General features: G+C 36.8%; 1 protein-coding gene across 2 annotated transcripts in view; it reads left to right on the forward strand.

The window, feature by feature from the left end:
• The window catches only part of LOC124544887 (choline transporter-like protein 4), a 253893-nt gene that overhangs the window by 82171 nt on the left and 147503 nt on the right, over positions 1-24219 (forward strand). For both annotated transcript variants that reach the window (XM_047123619.1, XM_047123626.1), the window contains exon 5: positions 7139-7251. In XM_047123619.1, the coding sequence (XP_046979575.1) occupies positions 7139-7251 (113 nt within the window). The remainder of the gene's footprint in view (positions 1-7138; positions 7252-24219) is intronic.

The following is a 24219-nucleotide window of genomic DNA, read 5'->3' on the forward strand; positions in this document are numbered from 1 at the left end:
AACAATCTGTACAGGTGTTTCATCAGTCACAGTTTTTTGTCTGTTTGGGCCACTTGGTTTAAAATGAATAATATTCGTTTTTTCTATGTGTGCTTTTAGATTGTCTTTTTCAAAGTGAGCTCTAGACTTTTCATTAACGTTATGTATTTCTTCAACTAGGCAGGACTCACTGTCTGCACAGCAGACACCACATGTATTGTCTCCATACATAATGATCAATTGCTTATTGTGAAGAGAACTTGGGAAACCATTTACTTAGTGTATGAATAGGACTGGACCTAAAATGGAGCCCTGGGGAATACCAAATTGTATGTTTCTTATACTTGACCTTCTCCTCTCCAGTATTTCTCCATTAGAGTATGTAACCTTCACACACTGTTGCCTACCCTTTAAATATGTTTCTAGCAATTGCATGGGTTTTCCAGTGACACCACTCTTTGCAATTTTTGATAAATGTACATCTTGATGTAATCTATCATAAATCTTTGAGAGGTCCAGAAGTACTCCTGTTGCTTGGAATTTTTCATTTATTTTTTCAAGTATATGATGGACCAATTGTACAGCTGCTGGGGTGGTACTTTGACCTCTTCTGAAACCATACTGGAATTCACCTAATATGTCAGCATTGTTGTAATGTTCCAGAATTTTTTTAAATATTATTTACTCTATCAGTTTGCTGAAAGTTGAGATTAGGGCTATGGGTCTGTAGTTCTGTACATGCTTTATTTCCCCCTTGTTGTGTAATGGTTTAACTATACCCAGTTTCAACTTGTCAGGAAACACACTGTTTTTGAGGACATGGTTTATTAGATGAATTACTGGTTTCATTAGTTCATGTTTGCATTTCTTCAATAGGTATGGAGAAATTTCATCTAATCCTGCTGATTTTTTGTTTCTGAGGCTATCCATAAGCTGCAGACTGTCATATTTGCTTAGTGTGGGTAGTGTACTGCAGTTGTGTTTCTTACTGTGCTGTCTATCCTGTTTCATAGAGAGACCATTTTCGACGGAATCTAAGAAGTAATTATCAAAAATTTTGCTGACTGGAGGGGGATCAGAGATATGATCATTATTCGCAGTTAATTGTTCATTATTAATTTTTGTTTCTGTTTCATTTTTTTCTGATTTTATTTACAATTGTCCAGCAAGTCTTTGAAACATTATCTAAATCTTGTATCTGTTGGCTAATTCGTTCTGCTTTTATTCTCCTGTCTTTTTTGCGGTACTTATATTTGTACTACTTGTAGAATTCTTTATGTAGCTCTGATTTAGTCAGTCTATGTAAGCTATGCATGTTTTTCATTTTTTCTTTCAGCTCTTTTGTTTTAAAATCTAATGGCACAGGTTTTGATTTTAAAGTTGATTTTTCTGAATGTCCACTTTTTTTAACAGCATGGCTCTATCTAAGTGCTCAGCCAGAATTTCTGTGAACATGTTCCATTTATTGTTGATCCCAATGGCAGTAATAACTGATTCCCATGAGTCCTGGGTTAAACTAAATCTCAGTGTAGCAATGCTCTTTGCAGATAGTATTCGCCTGTGCTCATAAATTTTTCTTGGTTTGTATTTGGTATTGCATTTTAGCACAAGTGTTTGGCCTAAATGATCTGAGAGGTGACCATTTATGACATCTGTGAGGGGATGTAGTCAAAATTTGTGATAACATGATCAATTGAACTACTATGTGTATTACCTATTCTGGTGGGTACTATACCAAGAAGAGCTTTAGCCCCATAAGACAGGATACAATCTTCAAAACATTTGCTTTCCTGACCATCATGTAAAGTGTTGATGTTCAGATCTCTCAGTGTGACAAGATTTGCACTTATATGACCTGACATTAATTTACTTATAACTCCATCAAGTGATTTCAGCAAAGCATCAAAATTTCCACAGGGGGATCTATATAAACCTATGACATAGAAAGGAACATTGCAAAATGTGAGTTTAAGAATTGCTTTTAAACTGGAATCTGCTTTCATGTCTGGAACTTGTACATGTTCTCATAGGTCATGATGCTAGTACAACAAATTCCATTTCTGCAGGTTTAGTTAAATGAGACAGGATAAATGCTTTTTTGAAATTTTCGTTTATTGAATTGTTCTTTTGAACTTTATGGCATTATGTTGTTTTTTCGAGGTTCAAAGTTATGAGTAGTTTGGTAATAATTTCATCTGCTGTCTCTTAAATAAAAGCAATGCAGTATTTGCTGTTAAATATGTTCCATTTATTCACTGGTAGGTTGATAGCTACACAATATATATATTGCAGCACTTCCACGAATATTGCACAGTAGTTAAATTTACCTCTAGAATGTACACATTTCGAGTCAGTTTTACCTCAGAAGATTTTAAGGTCTATTGAAAACTTTTGGTATCGTATGATTTCTTACAATATTATTTTCATTCACAGATGTTTAACAAAATACAATATTGATGGTAACAATAGGACAGATATCAATGGTTCTTTTGCAGAAATGAAATGTTACATGGGTGCTTAATTATGGCAATATGATTTTATGACTTTTTTGTTAACAGTATGTGTAAGTTGACTAGAGAGTGACATTTTGCATTAGCATTTTAATCTAGTTTTCTTAAAGCTATGGCTTGTTCAGTGCTGTTCAGTTTTTTTAAGTGTGTGGAATCAGTTGTGTTTTGAATATGTTATTCTGATGCAATTTTTTCTTGCATATTTCAAATTATCCTCAATACAGCAAGTTTGATGGAAAGTGGGAATTTTTCTGGAGTCTCTATCACCTGAGCTTTCTGTGAGGCATAAATTTTGGAGAAGATTAATAGTTTTTGTAATACAAAATTTTTTAAATTATGTGTTTCTTAAATTTCATTGTTGCCTCCATGTTTTGGTAACTTGAATGATTATTTATGAGCTGTAGATAGTAACAGACTAGATTGAAAATCATTATCTATTGAATCACTAAATTGCTTTGCTATTTATTAGTATTGTTTTCTTACATACTTTCAGTCATGGTAGGAATTATGGATTGTCATCAGATATTACTAACTGGAATAGATATATTCATCTATCATGTCAGTAAGCACATGTTAGCAACCCAGATAGCTTATGAAAGTTGTTATTCCAATTATAGGTGTTAATCTTTAACTTACAGCATGAAAATATCAGTTAAACTTCTTGATACCTAGTCTGTCAAGATCTGATGCCCAGCCGCTAACCTGATTATAAAATGAAAAGATCAATACCATACAAAAAACATAAAACCTGAACATTTTTCCAGTTGACTGATACCCATTTTTGCTCTATAAATCTATGATTCGATTATACGTGAAAGAGAGTACGTTTTACCAGCTAATCTGTGTAGAATATCACAGGCCTTTATAATATTGCAGCAATTGTAACTCACACCAAATAAGCAAGACCGTTTTGGCACAAATGCTCATTTTTATGTACATCATTTACATAAAAACACGACAGAATACAATTCATGAAGTACCAATATCAAATGCCTATTAGGCCTACTACATTCAAAAAGTTTTATGATAGGAAATAGTTTCACATTTCATTCATATGCTTCAGATTCTCAAGCATGAGATCTAAAAGTAGTAGTATGAAATTTTTATATATATTTGGAATCGTCATATTCTTTCATATAATTTTGTGTGATTTCCCCATTTCTTCTCATTCCACATTCTAACAAACAATGTGGCCATCACTAATTCTGTAACTGTTCCTGCCAAACTTAATTCTCTGGTTAACTGCCAGAATCACCAATTTAGTTATCTCACATTTATTCTCGATTTAGGCATTATTACCTGTTCATACAATGCATTTTCCCCATTATTCCGAGAAAAGGATTTAAGTGGCTGCTAACTAGGAACTGTAGAACTGTCCCTTAGTAGTGTAACAATCCGGCAAAAACTTTCTGTCAAAATTTCATTTTCTTGGATACACCGAGAAGATTTATATGTAAACTATCTTATCTGTTATCCCTGTTATTCATTTATTTCCATTCTGGTAGTCTGAATCGGTGGATTTTGCCAATAATTATAACAGTGCTGATCATTCACACAAATGGCTCTGAGCACTATGGGACTTAACTTCTGAGGTCATCAGTCCCCCAGAACTCAGAACTACTTAAACCTAACTAACCTAAGGACATCACACATCCATGCCCAAGGCAGGATTCGAACCTGCGACCATAGCGATCGCACGGTTCAAGACTGTAGCGCTTAGAACCGCTTGGCCACTCTGGCCGGCTTCATTCACAGACCCAGTCAACCGCATAAACAAACAGCAATTGGCATTCACTCATTTGGGTTTATTATTCTCATCTTGTTTAGCCCTCCCCCTTTGTCTGCGGGAAAACTTTAATTTCTAGATTTTCTAGATGTGATGAGGATTCCACTGGCAGAGACATCACATACACTATGCACATATTGAAAAACCAACTTATTATTAGTTCAGAAATCAACTTATAATGTGTCCAAAAATGTACAAAAACCAACGGGGATCCATTTCAAAATCATAAGAATAATTGATAGACAACATGTGCTGGATAGAGGACAGTTTGTGAAACAAGGTTTTCTTCTTCAAGAATGTGAATTTGGTGCCCCCTGAAATTTCCACCCAGGACAGTTACCCCAGTTTGTATGACTTCCCTGTTTAATACCTGGCAAACTAAAGTCTCCCCCTATTGTAGCATGATCAGGAAACTTACTCATGATGTTCTCCAAGTTTTCTTTGAAGCAGTCAACCACTGTGGTTCCTGAGGCAGGTTGTCTATTTCAGCAATTAACCTCCATTTGGCTCTAAATAAAAGGAAAAGAAAAAAAACTGGCCTAGAATTTTTTTCTTCTATCATGTACATCTCGAAACTACAGCTTTTTGCCTTTTTTTCATCATAGTAACCATTTAAATTTAAACTGGTGAACAGTTATGATAAAAACTGTTCATTAGTTTAAAAATTCCTTCTTCATAAAATACTTCCACCTGGACAAGTAGCAAACCTTTTACAACATTTTGAAGTTTGTCGTCGTCACTGAAATGCTGCAATTCAAGCCACCTCTTCGTGTAAGTGAAGGGATGATAATCTCCTGGCGCCAAATCACAACTGTATGAGGGATAATAAAAAATGTCCCATTTGAACTGGTTCAAAATCTCTAAGAGTTTTTTGGAATTTTTGAGGAGGAATGTTTTCATGAACAAACGCAACACTAAATATCGGCATACCATGACATTTGTTTAGGATGGCTCACTTGTATTTCTTCAAAGTTTCACAGTTTGGACAGTACACATGTAGAGATGAATGTCTGCTGCTGAAGTGTTTTGTGCTGAGAGATATCTTATTACTGCCCACACTTTGCATTTTGCGGGACATGCTATTATAGTGCTCGTGTTTTGGGGTTCTAACAAGTGAATACATGAAAGAATGAAGTTCATACTTCCACAGCTGGACATTTTTTGAATCAGAGAACATTCAGAAGTGACAATGGTGGTGCTCCACATGCAAATACGAGCACCACACTAAAACAGTGGTTACTTTCTGAACCACCCTCATATCTGATTACGATGTGTGACCCCCCCCCCCCCCCCCCCCCCCTTCCCCACCTCCTTTTTGTTACTTACCTTCTGACGCTGAAGCCAAAATGTTCATGAGAAGACTTTAAACTCATTTCTTGGCTGTGAAATGCACATTTTTCAATTTTATTCTCTTCAAATAGCTCAAAAATTGTCATTTGATAATACACAATGTGGAGGAATACTTATTTCTATAGCAAGGAAAGCGTTTGTGAAGAAGAAAAATTTGCTAACATTGAGTATAGATTTAAGTGTCAGGAAGTCCTTACTAAAAGCATTTGTATGGAGTGTAGCCATGTATGGAAGTGAAACATGGATGATAATTAGTTTAGACAAGACAAGAATAGAAACTTTCGAAATGTGGTGCTACTGAAGAATGCTGAGGATTAGATGACAGATCGCTTAATTAATGAGGAGTTACTGAATAGAATTGGAGAGAACAGGAATTTGTGGCATGACTTGAATAGAAGAAGGGATTGGTTGGTAGGGCACATTCTGAGGCATGTAGGGAACACCAATTTAGTATTGGAGGGAAGTGTGGAGGGTAAATATTGTAGAGGGAGACCAAGATCTGAAAACACTAAGCGGATTCAGAAGGATGTAGGCTGCAGTAGTTACTCAGAGATGAAGAGGCTCACACAGGATAGAGTGGCGTGGAGAGCTGCATCAAACCAATGGTTGGTTGGTTTAAAAAAGCCTTGGAAAATTTTGCAGAAAAGCTTCTGACGCTGAAGCCAAAATGTTCATGAGAAGACTTTAAACTCATTTCTTGGCTGTGAAATGCACATTTTTCAATTTTATTCTCTTCAAATAGCTCAAAAATTGTCATTTGATAATACACAATGTGGAGGAATACTTATTTCTATAGCAAGGAAAGCATTTGTGAAGAAGAAAAATTTGCTAACATTGAGTATAGATTTAAGTGTCAGGAAGTCCTTACTAAAAGCATTTGTATGGAGTGTAGCCATGTATGGAAGTGAAACATGGATGATAATTAGTTTAGACAAGACAAGAATAGAAACTTTCGAAATGTGGTGCTACTGAAGAATGCTGAGGATTAGATGACAGATCGCTTAATTAATGAGGAGTTACTGAATAGAATTGGAGAGAACAGGAATTTGTGGCATGACTTGAATAGAAGAAGGGATTGGTTGGTAGGGCACATTCTGAGGCATGTAGGGAACACCAATTTAGTATTGGAGGGAAGCGTGGAGGGTAAATATTGTAGAGGGAGACCAAGATCTGAAAACACTAAGCGGATTCAGAAGTATGTAGGCTGCAGTAGTTACTCAGAGATGAAGAGGCTCACACAGGATAGAGTGGCGTGGAGAGCTGCATCAAACCAATGGTTGGTTGGTTTAAAAAAGCCTTGGAAAATTTTGCAGAAAAGCTGTAATACAACTGTTGTGATGTTAGATTTTTGTTGGTCTATGTTTCAACAGAATAAAATGATATAATGTATTCTCTTAGTACTCTAGTTTAACATACTTGACTGGTTTTAATATTCTGAGTTATTGTTTAAAGAAGTATCTTAATATAAACCTTGCTCACTGGTTTAAAATTCAGAAATATTTTTTCTTTGCAGTTGGTAAAAGGTGTCTGCCAGTACCTAAGATCAACTCTACATTATTGAAGAGAGCAGGAGTTGATGTGGAAGAGTTTATTGATGGCCAAACTATTAAACAAAATTTGACACATGTAAGTATACTTACCAAATTAGCTATATAAAACATCAGTACTTCATTCTTCAAAATCTCTGCATGTAGTTGAATGTTGTTAAATAGTACATGAATTGCGATTCATTATTAGTGCACTTCTGGTTTGGTAAACGAGTACTATTGCACAATGTAGTTTTCACTGGGAGGGGATGCTAACAGAGCTACTAAACATCCTCTCATGGTCTAGTGTAATAGTCCTAGGTAACTGTTGGTGTCAGTATCTTTATGGGGCAGGTTTCCATACTTAAGATTGAAACTCTCCTTTATATATTTCTTTGCTATGTATTCTCCTCGAGAATGACACCTTTGCAGTCACATCTTGATAATAAACATTGCAATTAACTTATATTTATGAGAAGTCATAATATTTGAAAGACTGAACTTGTGTTTACATTTCAACAAGTAGTGACTCACTGCACTTAATCTTTAAAATGTAAGGAAACATGTTACTACCTGGTTGGCACATTATGCATTTTCACATAGTTTTCTCATGTGTGCCAAAAATTTCTTAAAGCTTGATCTTTCCTAACTGCAATACTTTTCAATTAGGACCTCCATTATAAACAAATATAACATTTTTTAGTTCTACAGTTTTAATGTTATGGTACAAAAGTTATTGTAATTTATATTAATTACAGATTTAAGGCAAGTCTTTGTAGATTTATAAGTTTGTTTACTAACCACCTTGATGAATTTTCCTTTAATGAAATGTTTTCACCTGAACTAATCATCTTGTATCTTTAATAATCAGGTAACAAATATTTTCTTTTTGAATAACAAATTTCTATCTGGAATTCTTTTCAATTAAATGTCTGCAATTAGAAATTTGCACATTGTGTACTTAACAGGTCGCATAATTAATACTACAGTGAGAAACATTTAAATAAAGAGTTCTCTTTGTTTTTTAGGACTCTCCCTTTTTCAGCTAAACAATGAGATGATAAACCTTTTACTGGAAAATAATATACTTGCATATTGTACCTGACAAAAACTAAACATAATGTTTCTATTATTTATAACCCATAATGAATGCAATTAGTACCTTTATGTGATCGTGTGTATGATGTTGTACATATACGAAACTGTACCATAAACTATATCAAAAGATATATTTTTTGGCTCCTCTAAAAGAACTTTTCTCCCTCCACCTCCTGCTGGCTGCAGTGGCCACAATCATTGATCATGTGAGTTGTGCTTTTTGTGTGTGTGTGTGTGTGTGTGTGTGTTTGTGTGTGTGTGTGTGTGTGTGTGTGTGTGTGTTTTTCACTTCAAAAGATGAATGTATAGAAGTCTTTTCGTTGTGCCTGTCTGTTACCCAGTGTCTCCTCTATATGGTGAGTAGCAGTTTCTCCTTTTCATAAGATTATTATTCCATCCTGGGCTTTCCATTGTCTGATTATATGATGACATTTAAATTGATACAATCATAATGTGGTGCTGTGACAGTGACATCTGCGTGAAAGCAATTGATAGAGGTGGGTCATATGAAGTGTTGAGCATGTATATAGATTCATTCACCGAAGTGAAATTGAATATTTCATACGTTCTTTGTAAGGCTCTAAGTGACAGCATAGCTTCATCCACAGTATTGGACTGATATTGATATAATGCAATGGTTATAGCCCCCTCTCCATCAGTGGTTGAATACCATATCCTATGGTCTGGACTGAAAAGACACTGCACTGGAATGTCTTGTTCAGGAATCAGAATTGCCTCTTATTACAATGAGCATGGGAGACCTATCACTCGCATGCTGAATGATAAAATGTACTGGAAGATTTCCTTTTCAATCTGCCATAGAGTGATGGTAATGTACATGTTGGATGCTACTATGATGTATGCAATATGGCAGCCTGCTTAGTTGAGCAGGATTATGGATGAATGCGTAGCATAATGGTTTAATATAACAGTAAAAACCATCAAATATTGACAAAATAGTTCAATTGGATAGATAAAAAATCTACTCACGACATGGTGGCAGAACACACACATAAAAGAGAGCTGTAATTGGCAAGCTTTTGGAGCCAGTGGCTCCTTCTTCAGACAGAAGGGTTGAAGGGGAAGCAAGAGAGGTGAAGGAAAAAGACTGGTCTAGGAAAAGCGGTAGATTTTATGAAAGTCACCCAGAACCATGGGACACTTAACTGCACGGGATGAGAAGGAAAGACTGATTGTTGGAAACAGCATCAGATGAGATTTGAAAACCTGAGAGCCAGGGTGATATGCAGACAGAGATTACTGTTTGAACATCATGCATGAGTTAAGAAGAGTGTATGTAACAGATGGGAAGGGGGCAGTGAAAAATAGGTGGGTAAGACAATGAAATACATAGAAAACTAAAACAGAGTGAAGCAAATAGTAGTTGCTGAAAAAATGCTGAGATGGAAGAAATTAAAGTAAATTAAGGACAGCTGGGTGGCGAGAACCAAGGACATGTTGTAGTGCTAGTTCCCACCTGTGGAGTTCTGAGAAACTGGTCACTGAGGGAAGAATCCAGACATGTGGTGTAACAGGTGCCGAGATCACGATTATCATGTTGTAGAGCATGCTTCACAACAGGATACTGTGAGTTGCCAGTATACACACTCTACCTATGCCCATTTCTCCTAATTGATAATTTGGTGGTAGTCATGCTGATGTAGAAGGCTGAACAGCATTTACATAACCACTGGTATATGTCGTGTGTCGTTTCACAGGTGGCTCTCCCTTTACAGTATAAGTCTTGCAGCAGGGATGGTCACAGTGGTGGGAACTGTAGGGTAGGGGAGTGGTTGCAGAAGGAGCATAGGGTCTGACAGGAATATTGTGAAGATTGGGAGGGTGACGGAAAACTATTCTAGGTGTGGTGGGCAAAATTTCAGGTGGAATGGATCTCATTTCAGGGCATGATTTTGGGAAGTCAATGCCCTGTCAAAGTGGCTGTGTAACACACTCCAGACCTGGCTAACAATGAGTGTCATGTGGTGTGCTCCAAAATTTGGAAGAATGTAAAAGGTTGGGGTGCATGGTTTGAGTGTGGTGAGAAGTTCTATTGATTGAGGTGTTAGTCCTTGTGAGGGCCTGAGGCTTTAAGGAGAGGCTGCAGGTCAATTTGAATCACAGGGATGGGATCTTGGTGGCACATGCTGTATGTAGAGGTGTCAGACAGCTGGTGTAGACCTTCAGTATCATACTCCTTTCAGTCAAGTGGTAGATCCTTTGTCTGCTGGGAGGATAATGATGGAGTAATCAGCCTTTAGGGAACATAGAGTCTGCAGTTCTGCAGAGAACAGGTTAAGGTCATGTTGTAGGGGCCTGAGGTAGGGTTGTGAAGCAATGTTCAATGCAAAGAATTCTTGGAAGGGATGATTTTGAGGTAGTGGCGGCAGATAATGTTGGGACCATGGTTTGAACTGTTCAAGGTAGGGTTAAGTGTCAGATTTGTTGTCTGAAAGGTTTTGGGATTAGGTTGCAAAGTGATATTTTCAATGGATCTTACATGTAAAGGAAAGTAGGTCCTTCACCAAGCAGCATAATCAAATGCAGGTTTAGGGCTGAAAGTGAGACCCTTAGACAATACAGATAATTCAGGAGGAGAGAGTGCTTTAGATGAGAGGTTAAGGACACTGTACTGTTGTGACTGGTTCTTGTGATAATGGGTTACTCTTGGTCGGGGACACAGCGGTGAAGGCTGTTGGATGTTAAGGACATTGACCAAGCTCAGTTTGTAGAAGATGTGATGATGATGAAGATGTTTGGTTTGTGGAGTGCTCAACTGCATGATTATTGGCGCCTGTACAAATTCCCAACCTTTGCTCAGTCCAGTCTTTCCACTTTCATTAATGATGATGAAATGATGAGGACAACACAAACACCCAGTCACCTCAAGGCAGGTGAAAATCCCTGACCTGCCGGGAATCAAACCCAGGACCCCATGCTCAGGAAGCGAGAACTCGACTGCGAGACCACGAGCTGCAGATGTTTGTAGAAGAGGTGTGGTGGTTGATGGTGTGGCTGTTTAGTGAGCTGCAGAGGAACAGGAAGGGAAACATTACTGTTCAGGTAGTTTAGGAGAAGGTAGGATAGCTTTTGAGGTGAAGTCTGGCATGTTGTTGCAGTTTGAAGTTGGCTTGGCAGATGATACCATTCAAAGAAACATGAGGGGCAGATAACTGAAGGATGTTGTAGTAAGAGAGAAGTCTGGTAGAGTAGAAATTGGCTAATGAGGCAGATGGGTCACAGATTAGCCAAGTAAGAGCAAGAGATTGCTGTATTTAAAAATAAAAGAGCCTGGTGTAGATTAGGATTACATCCAGAAACAGGGACTTTCAGTGTTAGGTCTTTTGGAGTAACTCCAAGGGACAAGCAGGTTTCAAGAAACAGAGTGTGAGGCCTTAGTTTTGATAGAGCATAATGGTTTGGAACATGATTGGAAACAACATGTGGTCTCCACTCATATGTACTGAGAGCAAACTGAACATTAACCACTGCGCCAAGGAAAATTTAGAGCCTTGGGTACTCCTCTTTTTCAGGCAACTCCATATGCCATATTTCAGTAGGATGCTATGCCCAGTCTTCTTTGAAGAAGTATAGCTACCTTGCACTTTTGCCTAATGCATTGCCCATGAAACATCTCTGAAACATGAGTAGTCAACCACTGATTCAGAATAGTCCTCTAACAAATGAATTGTAAACCACTCAAATACCATAGAAACATACCAAGCCACCATTTTATTCCATATCACAACATTCAGAGTTTCTGATTAACCTAAGGCCTGTGCGTGCTTCACACCATACTGATGTCTCACCTAAGGGACTGTATTGCAAATATAATTTGTTGCAACAAGTTTATCTGTGCCACTTTAATTTCCCAGTGTTTGACAGTATTCTTTGAGATCTTATGTAGTTCTGTATCCCAATCATTTGTGCATTTTCATTTAAGTAATATGTAGTATAAAGTTATTTCAACCACACTATGTGGTTGTACTTACCTATGTATTTTTGCAATCCTCTGATTATCTGAATGTAACAGATAAGGGTTGTGAAAGCTTCATCCAAACTATTACTTGACATTGAATATAATAACATTATCATGCAACTGTGAAATATGCAGTAGATGGTTATTTTGTGAAGCAAAATGATGAGTGAAATATAACTACGTTACAGTGCCATAAGTGGTAGTTAACAGTTTGCCAACCATTACAGCTTGACACTCAGTTGAAGCTATACACATTCATAGTATGGTACCTAATACCACATTAATGATTTTTATCACATTAAAGTGATTGAAGTTGTATTTCTTCTTCTCTATCTTCTTCTTCTTCTTCTTTTTCTTACTCTTCCATTTCAAGAAGTGTGTGTTGAACCATTCTCAAACCAAAGGAATTTAACAAAACTGTTGTCTCCATCTGTTCATTGGCCATCTCATATTCCATCTTCCAGCTTGGTTGAAATGTAATGTTTGCCATGACAGGTGCTCAAGGAAAATCCTTTTAATTTGGTCACACCATTTTTCCTTTGTAGTGCCTAATCTCTTCTGTCATTGTCATTTTCATGTTTATTTGTTGTCGTATGTCTTGACTCCAAGTTTGTAAAACATTATTTAATTTAAACACATTTTCTTGTAAAGCACTTTCACTGTCTGCTAGGAGAACTTGGAGTTTCCTTTTAATCGTAGATGAATATATTGTATAAGCAGCATTTAAATTTATATTGAGCATTCTTTTTTGTCTCCTTTCTTGTGTGTACTTATAATTATTGTTATCCTCCATTTCTCAGGAACTTTCCCAAACCAACAAATATCATTCACCAACTGCACAAATAACTTTTATACATTTAATGGGCATATTTTGTAAGTTCCAGATTTATTCTACTCATGGCTCTAGCCTTCCTGGTCCTGGCCATCTTTCAGCTAATTTCAAAATCTCTCATTGTGACTTTATTGTATTCTCCAACATTCATAGTATTTGGATAGTGGGGCTCATATTCCTTGACTAATAGCTGCTTGTAGTACTGTAAGCATCCCCTTCCTGGTATTATGTCTATCTTTGCATTCCCATTGATTTCAATGTGCAAATTTTTGAATATTTTGAATCCAAACTTTTGAGCTCCAGTTAAATCACATTCTAGTCTTTTAACATTTCTTTCTCAGCTACCTCTGCTATCAAGTTTGTGAACTACTGCTCTTTGCTTTATGCACTGTACCTTTTCTTCCACTTTCTTACCATTGATCCAAATCAGATATAGTTCTTATTTCCATTATAACTTACTTGAGTTCATGATTCTGTAATTTTAACTGATTTGGTTTTTGTAGTTTTTATGTTCCAAGCATTTCCTTAGCAGGGTTAATTAAAATTTCCTTTAACTTGTTGCACTCCTGTTTTATCTCTGACAAAATTCTGCATTTTCATCTAATGCAGATGTCTGTTTCCAGATTTTTCTAAAACTGTTTAAAAATTGGGCTATTATTTTTCTGACTTGTTCATTTTTTCCTCAGAAACCTACTAGGAAGCTTAATCTCAGATCCCAGTAAAAAATGATCAGTATCAATTGCAGATCCTTTAAATACTCCTGTATCCTGTAAATATGGCCAAACTTTCTGATTTACTATTGTGTAACCTATAATAAACCTACTTCCACATTCTGATCAAATGTACTTACAGATATATTTATCTGGATAATAAATATTAGTAATTCATAAGCTATTGTATGGACATAAATCAATAAGTGGCTTCAGTTTGAATTCTGAGTTTGCTATCCATGTTGTCCAGTGATAGGAGGTTACCAAACTCACACAACAAATTCTTTCATGCAGACTGTCAATGATCTAACAGCTTATCAGGAAACAGAATGTGTTGTGGCAAGTGTGTCTCTTCCACTTTTATTGTATCATGCTCTAAGAGCTTTGCTTTCATACATTCTTTGTTGTTTCCATACCATGTCACTACATATTCCATTCCTTCATTTGTTAGGTGGTATCATCTGTGCATTATTTATAGTGTAGCTTATTCTACATTTACAATATGCAAAACTCAATACTGTCATGTAGCAGTACTATCGAATCAAAGGCAAACTGCAGTCCAGAATACAGCAATGTTCTTTGTAGCAATGGCAATTGAGCCAGGCACATTGTAGAATGAGAGCCTGATCTCTGTGTGCCTAACTTATGACCACTCCAAAGTCAGAGGCGTGACCCACATTATCATTTATCGCATAACCTGCCGTGCATCATTGCTTCAGGATCACTGGTATTACTATCTATCACAACAGAATGCCACCCTGACCCCCCACCCCCATCCCCATCCCCGCCACTACACAGATCTTAGGTCTATGACTTCAACCTTAGTCAACTATAGTTACTTCAGATCATCATCCTTCTTCATAGGCCCATTGACTGGTGGGGATTTGGCAGCGGGGCAGCACTGTCTTCATAAAGCTGGTTAGGCAAGAGAGTAGGCTAGGCAGGCTCTCAGGTTATTTTGACTGTCTCTGCAGTGAGACCATCAGGTCATTCTCTGTCAGCAGAAGGGCTTTTGGTTAGTAAGACCACTGTGGGCATATCTGGTTACAGCAACACTGAAAGGCTCTCGTGCACAGATGTCTGCTCCATCTGTACGGTTGCTGGTATCAAGCCAAGCTGGCTTCTGTACAGTCTGACCCAGACTGCTACTCTCTGGATAGACTGATGTATAAGCATTTGGTGCCAGTGAACATCTGTGGAATCATGAGTATTATCAGCTTCCATGGCTGATGGGCATGTAACAAGTCAGCCAAACTTCTTTTATTATTCAGCATTGTTTTGTAAGAGCTTATAAAAAAGGTAAGACCATTTCCAATGATGCGTTCTCTGTAAGAATGTTAAAAGGGGACTGTACGAACGTCCCCTCACTGATTTGATTCATATTGACAGGATGTGTAGGGCACGACTAGGACTTCAACAAATGTAGACAGGAAGACACAACTCTCAACCATTTTTGAAGAAATGGAGCCTGAAAATTTTAATTGCACTTATATACTTTTTATGGTTGACAGTATTTAAGGAGTCTGCAGCTGAGTGAGTAGGCAATTAGTTTCATAAGAATGAGGTCCCTGGGTTGAATCTGTCTATTGGTACTTTTTTTTCATTCTCATATTATGTTGCAACATGTAGTATTAAGATAATCACTCCCAAATGTACATCACTGGTACTGCCTTGCAATGTTTATTTTCACATGCAGGTGAAGAACCTTATAAAGTGACTACAAAATTGCATGTACATCATTAAACACAATAGTCAGATGGCATCTAGAGGAAATTGCATAAAAATTCGACCTATCATACACCACCAGTCATCTGTACCAATATTCTGAGATATGCTTCATTGTATGTGGTATGCTTGCTGCTAAATTGTGTGATGAGCAAGAATCATTTATGAATATAAACCAAGTTTTTTTTGTAATATACATGTTGAAAAATCATACTGATGCAAAAATTCAGCATTCATCACATGTGCTGTATGCCATAGTAGTTATTGTTTTCCATAGTTCTGCAAACAGTATTATCCTAATTTGTGCAATATACCGTAGGTTACATATTATACTTGTCAAAAACATAGATATAGTAATATAAATGAAATGAAATGACTATACTGAACTGATTAAAAGCTTTTTTATTTCAAATCTCCATACAAAAAAAGATTTCTCCTTTTTCCAGGATAAATGTTATGTAAATAATAATTGTATCACCAAATATTGATAATTTGCACAGTCATAATAAACCTGTTGTTACTATTATGTGGGAATGAAAAAAAGTAATAGCAGCAGGATTTGATGCAGAGATCTTGCTCTTATGAAACTATGTTCTTATTCACTCAACTGCAGACTTGTAAGTACTAAAATGCATATTTCTGTCATTTGAATATTCTACACCTCATTCTGCCTCACCATTGCGAGCATACAATACTAATTGTAGCCAAGAGAGCGTTATTTCCATTCTTCAGGAAGTAGATGCCAATGAACCAACAACAAATTCAGAGGAATACATTGTGAAATGTTTACCTCTGTATTAAATGTACAATGAAAAGAGTGTAGCAATGGAAATTTCTTCCACCACTAGGATTTGAAGTCACTGCCTCTGAGTCAAGCACCACTTCACAAACTTGCAATAGCAACCTCACCTAGAGATACAAGTTTATGTCAGCAACAAAGACACATTTTACACTATAGAGATATACTTGGGATATTTGCACCAGATCTGTGATAACAAGTACCACTTTTTCACTTGAGTTAAATATAGTATTTTAAATGAAAATACGTAATTGTGTTCTCTAGCATGTTTATTTTTGTGTAGCAGTAGTACCTATCCTGTATGTGTATGTCTTTCCCAGCACCAGCTGCTTACCTGATGTGAATCTCACAAGACATGGTAAAAAGCATAATTTGTTTTAACGGTTTGAAATAGTGCTTTGCAATCTGTCAACCATTGAAACAGAGCACCTTCATGGTGAATGCTATTTAGCTGATGTGCAGCATTGGGAATGGATTTATTATAGAAGTGTAACTTTCTGAAAAAGTCCTGGAAGTGAATTAAGTTTTTTGTGGACTGATAATGCTTCAATTGCTTGCACATGAGCATTAGTAGGTGAGGTGCTTTTCATACCAATACTCAAATATGCCCAAGGTAGTCTACCTGTTCTTGAAAGTAATTGCATTTGTCTGAGTTACATTTTAAACATGCCTCATCCAGCATAGTGAGCTAAGTACTGAGCTTATTCAGATAGAATTTTTGATTCATTCCTATCTCAATATTATCATTAAACAGTCCACACACCAAAACAAAATGACATTTTAGTTGTTACGGAAACTTTTGGTGTGTTGCTGGAATACTTGATATTTAAACCAGCTTATCTCTTTACTTCTGCTTAAAGTTAGCAATTTTTGATTGCAGACCTCACAATTCTATTCATTACATTTCTTTACATAATACATTTTCTAGTAAGAGAAACTGGTAGAATTGTTCATGTATTATTTGCTATGAATAGAATTAGTTAGCAATTATTATATTACTTATCTCATTTTTTGGATTAGATGTCTTCATTGTCTTGTTGGCTCATCTAGAAGTACACAATCCCTGCATGCTGGAGGGTGATATGGTTAACTTCAAACTGTGTACTCAGAATAACCTTGCTACTGGGAGTATCTCTTCTATGTAAAAAAAAGGCATTTAAGCTTCAAAGACAATTCAGAATAGAATAGCAATTTCCTTACAACCTCTTCCAACTTCCATCACAGTACAATACATGAACGATTGGCAAGTACAGTATAAAACATGAAGCAGCACATCAGCACAAAAGCCAGCTCCTATTTAAAGTGACCAACAGTGGTCATGTCACATCACAACTCAAAGATGCTACAATTACGTATTGATTGTTAGCATCAAAAGATACAATTTATGAATCAGTAATATTAGACAATATTTACATTGGAGAAGGCCTTCAAATAAGAATCAAATATTTATTTAAATAATAATAATAATAATAATAATAATAATAACAATAATAATGAAAGGGTCAGTTAAATGAAAACAACACAGATGGAAAAAGTAAGTAAACTGTTTACTTTTTTAAAAATAGTCACCATAACTGTTAATGCATTTATCTCACTGTGAGACAAGATGGTCAGTGCTCTCATGGATAATGTTTACTGTTCCCTATGAAACCATGATTAATCCCAGGTGTGCACCACTTTGTCCAAAGCAAATCAAGGGCCATGAATGTCTTTCTTCAGGGCTTCCAAAATATGCAAATCTCATGGGGAGAGACTGGAACTGTATGGAGGATGTAAAAGGGCTTCTCAGCAAAACTTTTGCAGTGTTGTCAAAACAACCTTGGCAAGATGTGGGTGGGCATTATCCAGGAACATAATTATGCCATCTGTCAACATTCATGGGCTTTTTTACTTTGGAGAAATTGAAGAGCAAAATCAAGTCAAACATGCAAGCATGTTGAAGGATCACATAATTCTGATGCAGGATACTGCCAGACCACCTGTTGCCAAAGTTGTTTCAACTACACTACAGAAGTTTTTTGGAAGCCTTTACACATCTCCCATATAGTCCCAATCTCTCCCCCTGTGATTTTCACAGCTTTGGTGCTCTGAAGAAAGACATTTGTGCCCATTGATCTGCTCTGGATGAAGATGGATTAAGATGTGCATGCCTGCGTACAACCACGTTTTTGTAGGCAACCGCAGATATTTTGCATGATATCATTGGTCATCTTCTCTCACAGTGAGATATATGTATTAACAGTTATGGTAATTACTTTTGAGATAGTAAACAGCTTATGTACTTTTTTCCATCTGTCATTTTCATTTGAGAGCCACTTACAGGTTTGAATCATTTAAAAAGTTGCTCTCAAATCTAAAGTAACCACATTTTGAAATATTTTATTATACATTTTAGTATATTTGTACCTAAGTGAAAAATTTTTCCATAGTTTACCCATTCATAACAATGGAAACTAAAATTCATATGATTTCTGAAGTATTTTTGTGTATCGGGTAGTCTTGTTGTATGAGCGTATCAGGTATGAAGTATTTTTGTGTAGCGGGTAGTCTTGTTGTCTGAGCATATCAGGTACTCCCATTACATGTGTGTATCTTATGTTCTGGATTATGCTGAAAATAGGCTTGTTGACCAGTTCCATTACAATATTCCAAAGGTTAACTTATAGTACTGATAGAGCTTAATAGACATATTTACTACAGCTAAGTCTCCTTGATTCCTCATCTATAGGAGGTAAGAATTAGGCATCTGCTATGCCAGTTTTAGAAAAATATTTTCAGATTGTTAATTTAGATTAAAAGTTCATCCAGGCATGGAATTAAGTATGTGTGCCTTATTGTTTATGCATTAATCATACTTCAAAACTCTGCACAAGTTCTTAATGATCTGTTTGGTTTGCTTAAGAGTACTGTGGATGTGACTGAATCAGTAGCTGAAATGTGTACAGTAATTCACATTTCTTGTAATCTGTACAGTTTTAAGTGATTCTTTGTGAATGAACAGAACTTACTGATCCCTACAAAATCTTATGGTAGCTGTTGGACTAATGGTGACATACACTTGGAACTGATTTGTGTGCCGTAGCTTGAACTCAAACCTATTGCAGACTTTTGACAAAGATTCTGTATTTCAATAAAAACAATAGTACCAGAGATTAACTTTGTGAATCCTTTTGTAACCCTTGTTCAGATCACAAAAGTAATTTATAAATGCTTTTTCAAATACACCGAAGCTTAAATAAATGACACATAGTTCATAAGAGTTACAGAACTTGTAAATTTTCCAGGACTGCAGTGAATACAATCTAAATTAACACCACTTGAATTACTGTGGTGAAAACTACTCTATTCATAGGAGAGGATTAAATCAGTCTCTTGGCAGAATAGTTTGTCAAAGTAGAACTTAAGAGCAGTGGATGGAATGATGCTATATTCAGATCCCAAGCAGGACCAGTCATAACAGGAACTGCCCAAAGAACTGGTTCAGTGCAGAATCATCATCAATATTTAAGTTCGCTATGGAAAGGAACACATTAGTTTTCAAACAGCAGTGATTAAAGAGTCTGTGGCCACTTTGCTTTAAATTGGTTGGCCGACAGACCCACATGTTTTTCTGGCCAGAGATGCTGTTTCCTCACCACTTGCAGTTACCCTGTCACGTGGGTATAATGAGGATTATCAATGGTATGGCATCATCCATTCAAATGGGCTGTAAGGATGATGCTCCTTATTGCTGGTATCCCTGTAAATTGACTGAGGGGGCAGCTGTGCCCATATCAGCCAGAAGTTTATATCTTTGTCCTGAATGGAAAGGAAAAAGAAAAATTTCTGTGGCAACAATGTACTGGGAGCATATAATATTAATAGAATCTATGTTCCCAGTTTTGTACATGGGAAGACAGCACCTCCACTGTCAAATTCTTAAATAAAGATCAGTTGTTTGGCTTTCTTGCAGCAATAGTCATTCTGCATCCAACTTTCCAGACAGGAATGCTAAGTACTCATTCACATGTTTATTAATTCTGGCCATGCTGGCTAAGCTTAGGAACCATGACTGTGTGGAACAATCATTTGTATTTTCTGCAACCAGTTGCGACTGAGATTCACTGTAACACTGATGTTTGTGAGTAAAAAGTGTTGCTGTCTCACTGAGGATACAGACTAATGATTATGCATTGCTGCTTACTAGAAGAAGCTTAAGAAAATACTTGAAACATTTCTTCTTGTGCTGGACAAAATGTAGCCTTACTTGGTTATTTCATTTTCCAACTCTTCCAGAGGCCTGACTCTGAGGCATGTTACATACATGTCATACAGACACTTCCTCTTCAAGCTATTTCTCTGTGGTCAGTGTCATCTTGAAATTCTGGGCTATGAGCAGCATCTCTTCTAAGGACAGAGAGGGTAATATCCAAGCCCCCTGCCAAATTTCCCTGTCTGGATTTCCTGAGTATCCAAACCATTAGTTTAACAAGTCATGATTGTAGAACATTAATATGAATTAGGTATAGAAGGTTCAAATGACTGGTAGAACCCAATCTTGACAAAGAACAGCTTGGGTTCCAGAGAAATATAAGAACATGCAAGACAGTGTTGATTGTGCATTTACCTTGGAAGAAAGGTTAAAGAAAGGTGATTCTATATATATCATTTGTAGGTATAGAGAAAGCTTTAGACGGGAAATTCTGAAGATAGCAGAGATAATATACAGGCAAGAAAAGGTTATCTACAACTTACACAGAAACCAGACGACAGTTACAAGAGTCAATGGTGCAAGATCCATATACAGTTCTAAACCTCCATCAAAGTTTCTCAGTTTAGTCATGAGGCTATAGAAAAAGGTGTAGTTGCCATACAGTATTGCTGTTCATACCTTCGCACATGAGACTGTGCTAGTTAAGCTAACTCTTTCCTGGAATATCTTAATGAATCAGTACATAGGATTTCCTCCAACCTTTTTTATGTGGATCTTTTGTTGATGTCATCCCTCAAAGCAGTTCTTGTAGCACGCAGGGTGCTCCAGAAGATGCAAGCAGGTGACCTGTGAGTACAGGTGGATATGTGGGTAGCTAATTTACTTGAAATAAGTCCTTTATTAGTGAACACTGTAAAACACTTACAATTAAATAAACATAAATAACTCATCTCAAAAAGTTGATTACATTTGAGTGCATGGTAAAACCAACGATCTCGGAAGAACAAGCTCTTAGTACATTCTATTGCTGACTATTACATAAAAGCAGGCTCCTAGTATATCCTATCACTGACTGGTGAGATTGATGAGCAGCCAAAATCTCTTGCATACTTCATAAAACCTCTTAGCTGTTTGCATATTGTCAGTAGCTTAACAATATTGATTTGTCTGTTGATTTAATTAATTTACTGCTGAGTAGTATTGTTGTGTTAAACTTCTGATTACCTGTAAGCTGCTCCTAGTATTTGCTATACCAAAAATGAACTTTGATAACTAATATTTAATATGTAAAATTCTGAGCCAGAACACCTGTGGTTCCCCTATGTATCAATCACCAAGCTCAGTTTGTTCTTGAAGCTCATCTTGTCTCCCCCAAATCAAGTGATTCACTATCACACCATTGTGTCTGTTCATCATGAATGTCTTTGTGAGAGCTTGCTTCTTACTCAATGCTATTGTATTCTACAGTGTTTCCATCTGTAAGCCTTACAGTCCAGAACTGGTACGCAAGTCAGGTAAAATCACTGTAGGCATTGCGGCAATAGCCCCAGTGATGCACCAGGTAGAAGATACCCATTTACCATGTCCTGCTACAAGAAGAAGTCAGCAACTGCACATCCTCACCTGACAGGAATATCGACCCTTCAAGGTCTTTCTGATACTCTAAAGAGATGATAATCACATGAGGAGAGATCAGGACTATAGGGCAGCTGTTCGAGTTTCTTACACTTGAGTTGGCATAACTTTTGCTTCTCACATTTACCAGTGTCTTGTGTGAAATTGTGAGCAGCATGGAACTTGATGTACCATTTCGCAATGTTTGCTTTCAATAGACATGCTTCACCGTACGCACTCTCCATTATCCAGTGGATGTCTATCAGTGTTTGTCCTTTAGCAGCCAAGAAAAGAATAACAGCACATTGGTCCTGTTTGGTCACATCTGGTAATAGTGTTGCCATAGTTCACATTTCGGCATTTACTGCATGTCACTCAGAAGGACACGAATGTCACACCAAGCCTTGCTTATATACCTGCACTGGAGTCATGCTGCATTGCACATTTGCTGCAGTAATGCCCGCAAATGAAAACTTTTTGATCACCCTTTTGTAGATGTAACTATAAGGAAGTCTTTTTGTTTAAGTTATTTGAATGGAGTGTAAGGAATTGAAAGACGTAATGTAGATTGAAAATTTAATGAGTGAGTACTAAATTGAACTGGGGAAGAAATAAGTTCCTCACAACATGACTAAAAGAAGGGAACACATCTTAAGGTATCAAGGAATTTCACTTTTGGTAATAGAGGGAAGTGTGGGGGATAAACATTGTAGGAGCAGAGCAAGAGATGAATACAGAGGAGGTTTAAGTGGATGTAGGTTATACTAGTTATTCAGAGATGATGACACTTCCACAGACCAGACTGGCATGGAGAGCTGCATCATCCTAGTCTTCAGACTGAAGACCACAACAACAGTATCATGCCTACAGCGTTTCACATATCTTGAAACACAAGTGGCTATGTTCTATTTATCAGGACACTAATGAACAACAAAGGGATGATCCGACATTTAATACTGTGAACTTTAGGGCTTAAAAAAGAATCTTCTCACTCATATGAGAGCAATAGTTCGACAATCATTTGGTTGTGACATTGAGTCAGATTCGACAACTTAATATCTTATTGACAAAACTAAATGTAACTGAGTATAGGAATGTGCATTCTACATAAAGTGACACTTCAGAGTTCCTGCAACCACCTGATGTTGTACAAATATATCTGCTGCAAAGAACTGCCCCTGGAAAAAGGTTTGGCTGTGATCACACCTACCTTAACTGTCTCTTGATTGTCCAGCTTTCACATTTGGCTATGGCGTAGAATGCTCGCTTGTCACAAAGTGAAACTTGTTATATTTATGCCGTTATTCTAGAGTAACCCGATCAGTGGGTATGACACTTTGAACAAAATTAGAATGTGACTTCAACTTGATGGAAGAATTTGAGCCCAGTTAATATCAGAATAAAACACAGTAAATATTGTCTACTGAGATCGGTAACTAACTTCTTAAAGGAAAAGGGCAAAAATATAAACAATCATCTGTGTTCCCATCAGTATTTTTTGTAAGTAAAGTCATGGGGCTAATTAAGTAAAAAGAATATAAGACAGTCAATAACATTATCATTTTTGTTAATGTTTTAGCTAGCCACAGTCTTATAGATAGATTAAATCCTCTTACTTGGCAAAATCTGCTTGGCACCTGAGTTCTTTACATTGACTTAAACTGACTACCTACTTTTCTGTAATTATTCTTTGCTAGGCCTGTGGTAAGAGAGCCTATAAGGGAGTGGGCTGGCAGGTTAACAGTTGCAGTATGAGTGGAAATGTATGTATTCAATAAACATTACAAGGCACTGAAATGGAACTCTCAACTTTTGAGCAATCAGAAACCACCTCCAAAAAGTCTGTGAATTTACATGAGCAATTTTACAATAGGGTGCTGGTCCCCTTAATCTATATATTACAGCAAATGCCAACCATTTTTATCTCAGGGAAGATATCCTGGAAGTAGGTATCTGCGTGAAGCCACATCGGCTAGTGTATGTAGTGTCTTCTTCTGCTTCAGCAGATGACTGCCTCCATAGCTCCTTGTTGCATTTCAACCATTCTAGCGTTGTTCCACATTCTTTTCATGAAGACTTCTTCTCACTTGTCTATTTCATCACTGCCCCACCAAGGAAC

This window comes from Schistocerca americana, chromosome 1 (assembly GCF_021461395.2).
Source record: "Schistocerca americana isolate TAMUIC-IGC-003095 chromosome 1, iqSchAmer2.1, whole genome shotgun sequence".
Lineage (NCBI taxonomy): Eukaryota > Metazoa > Arthropoda > Insecta > Orthoptera > Acrididae > Schistocerca > Schistocerca americana.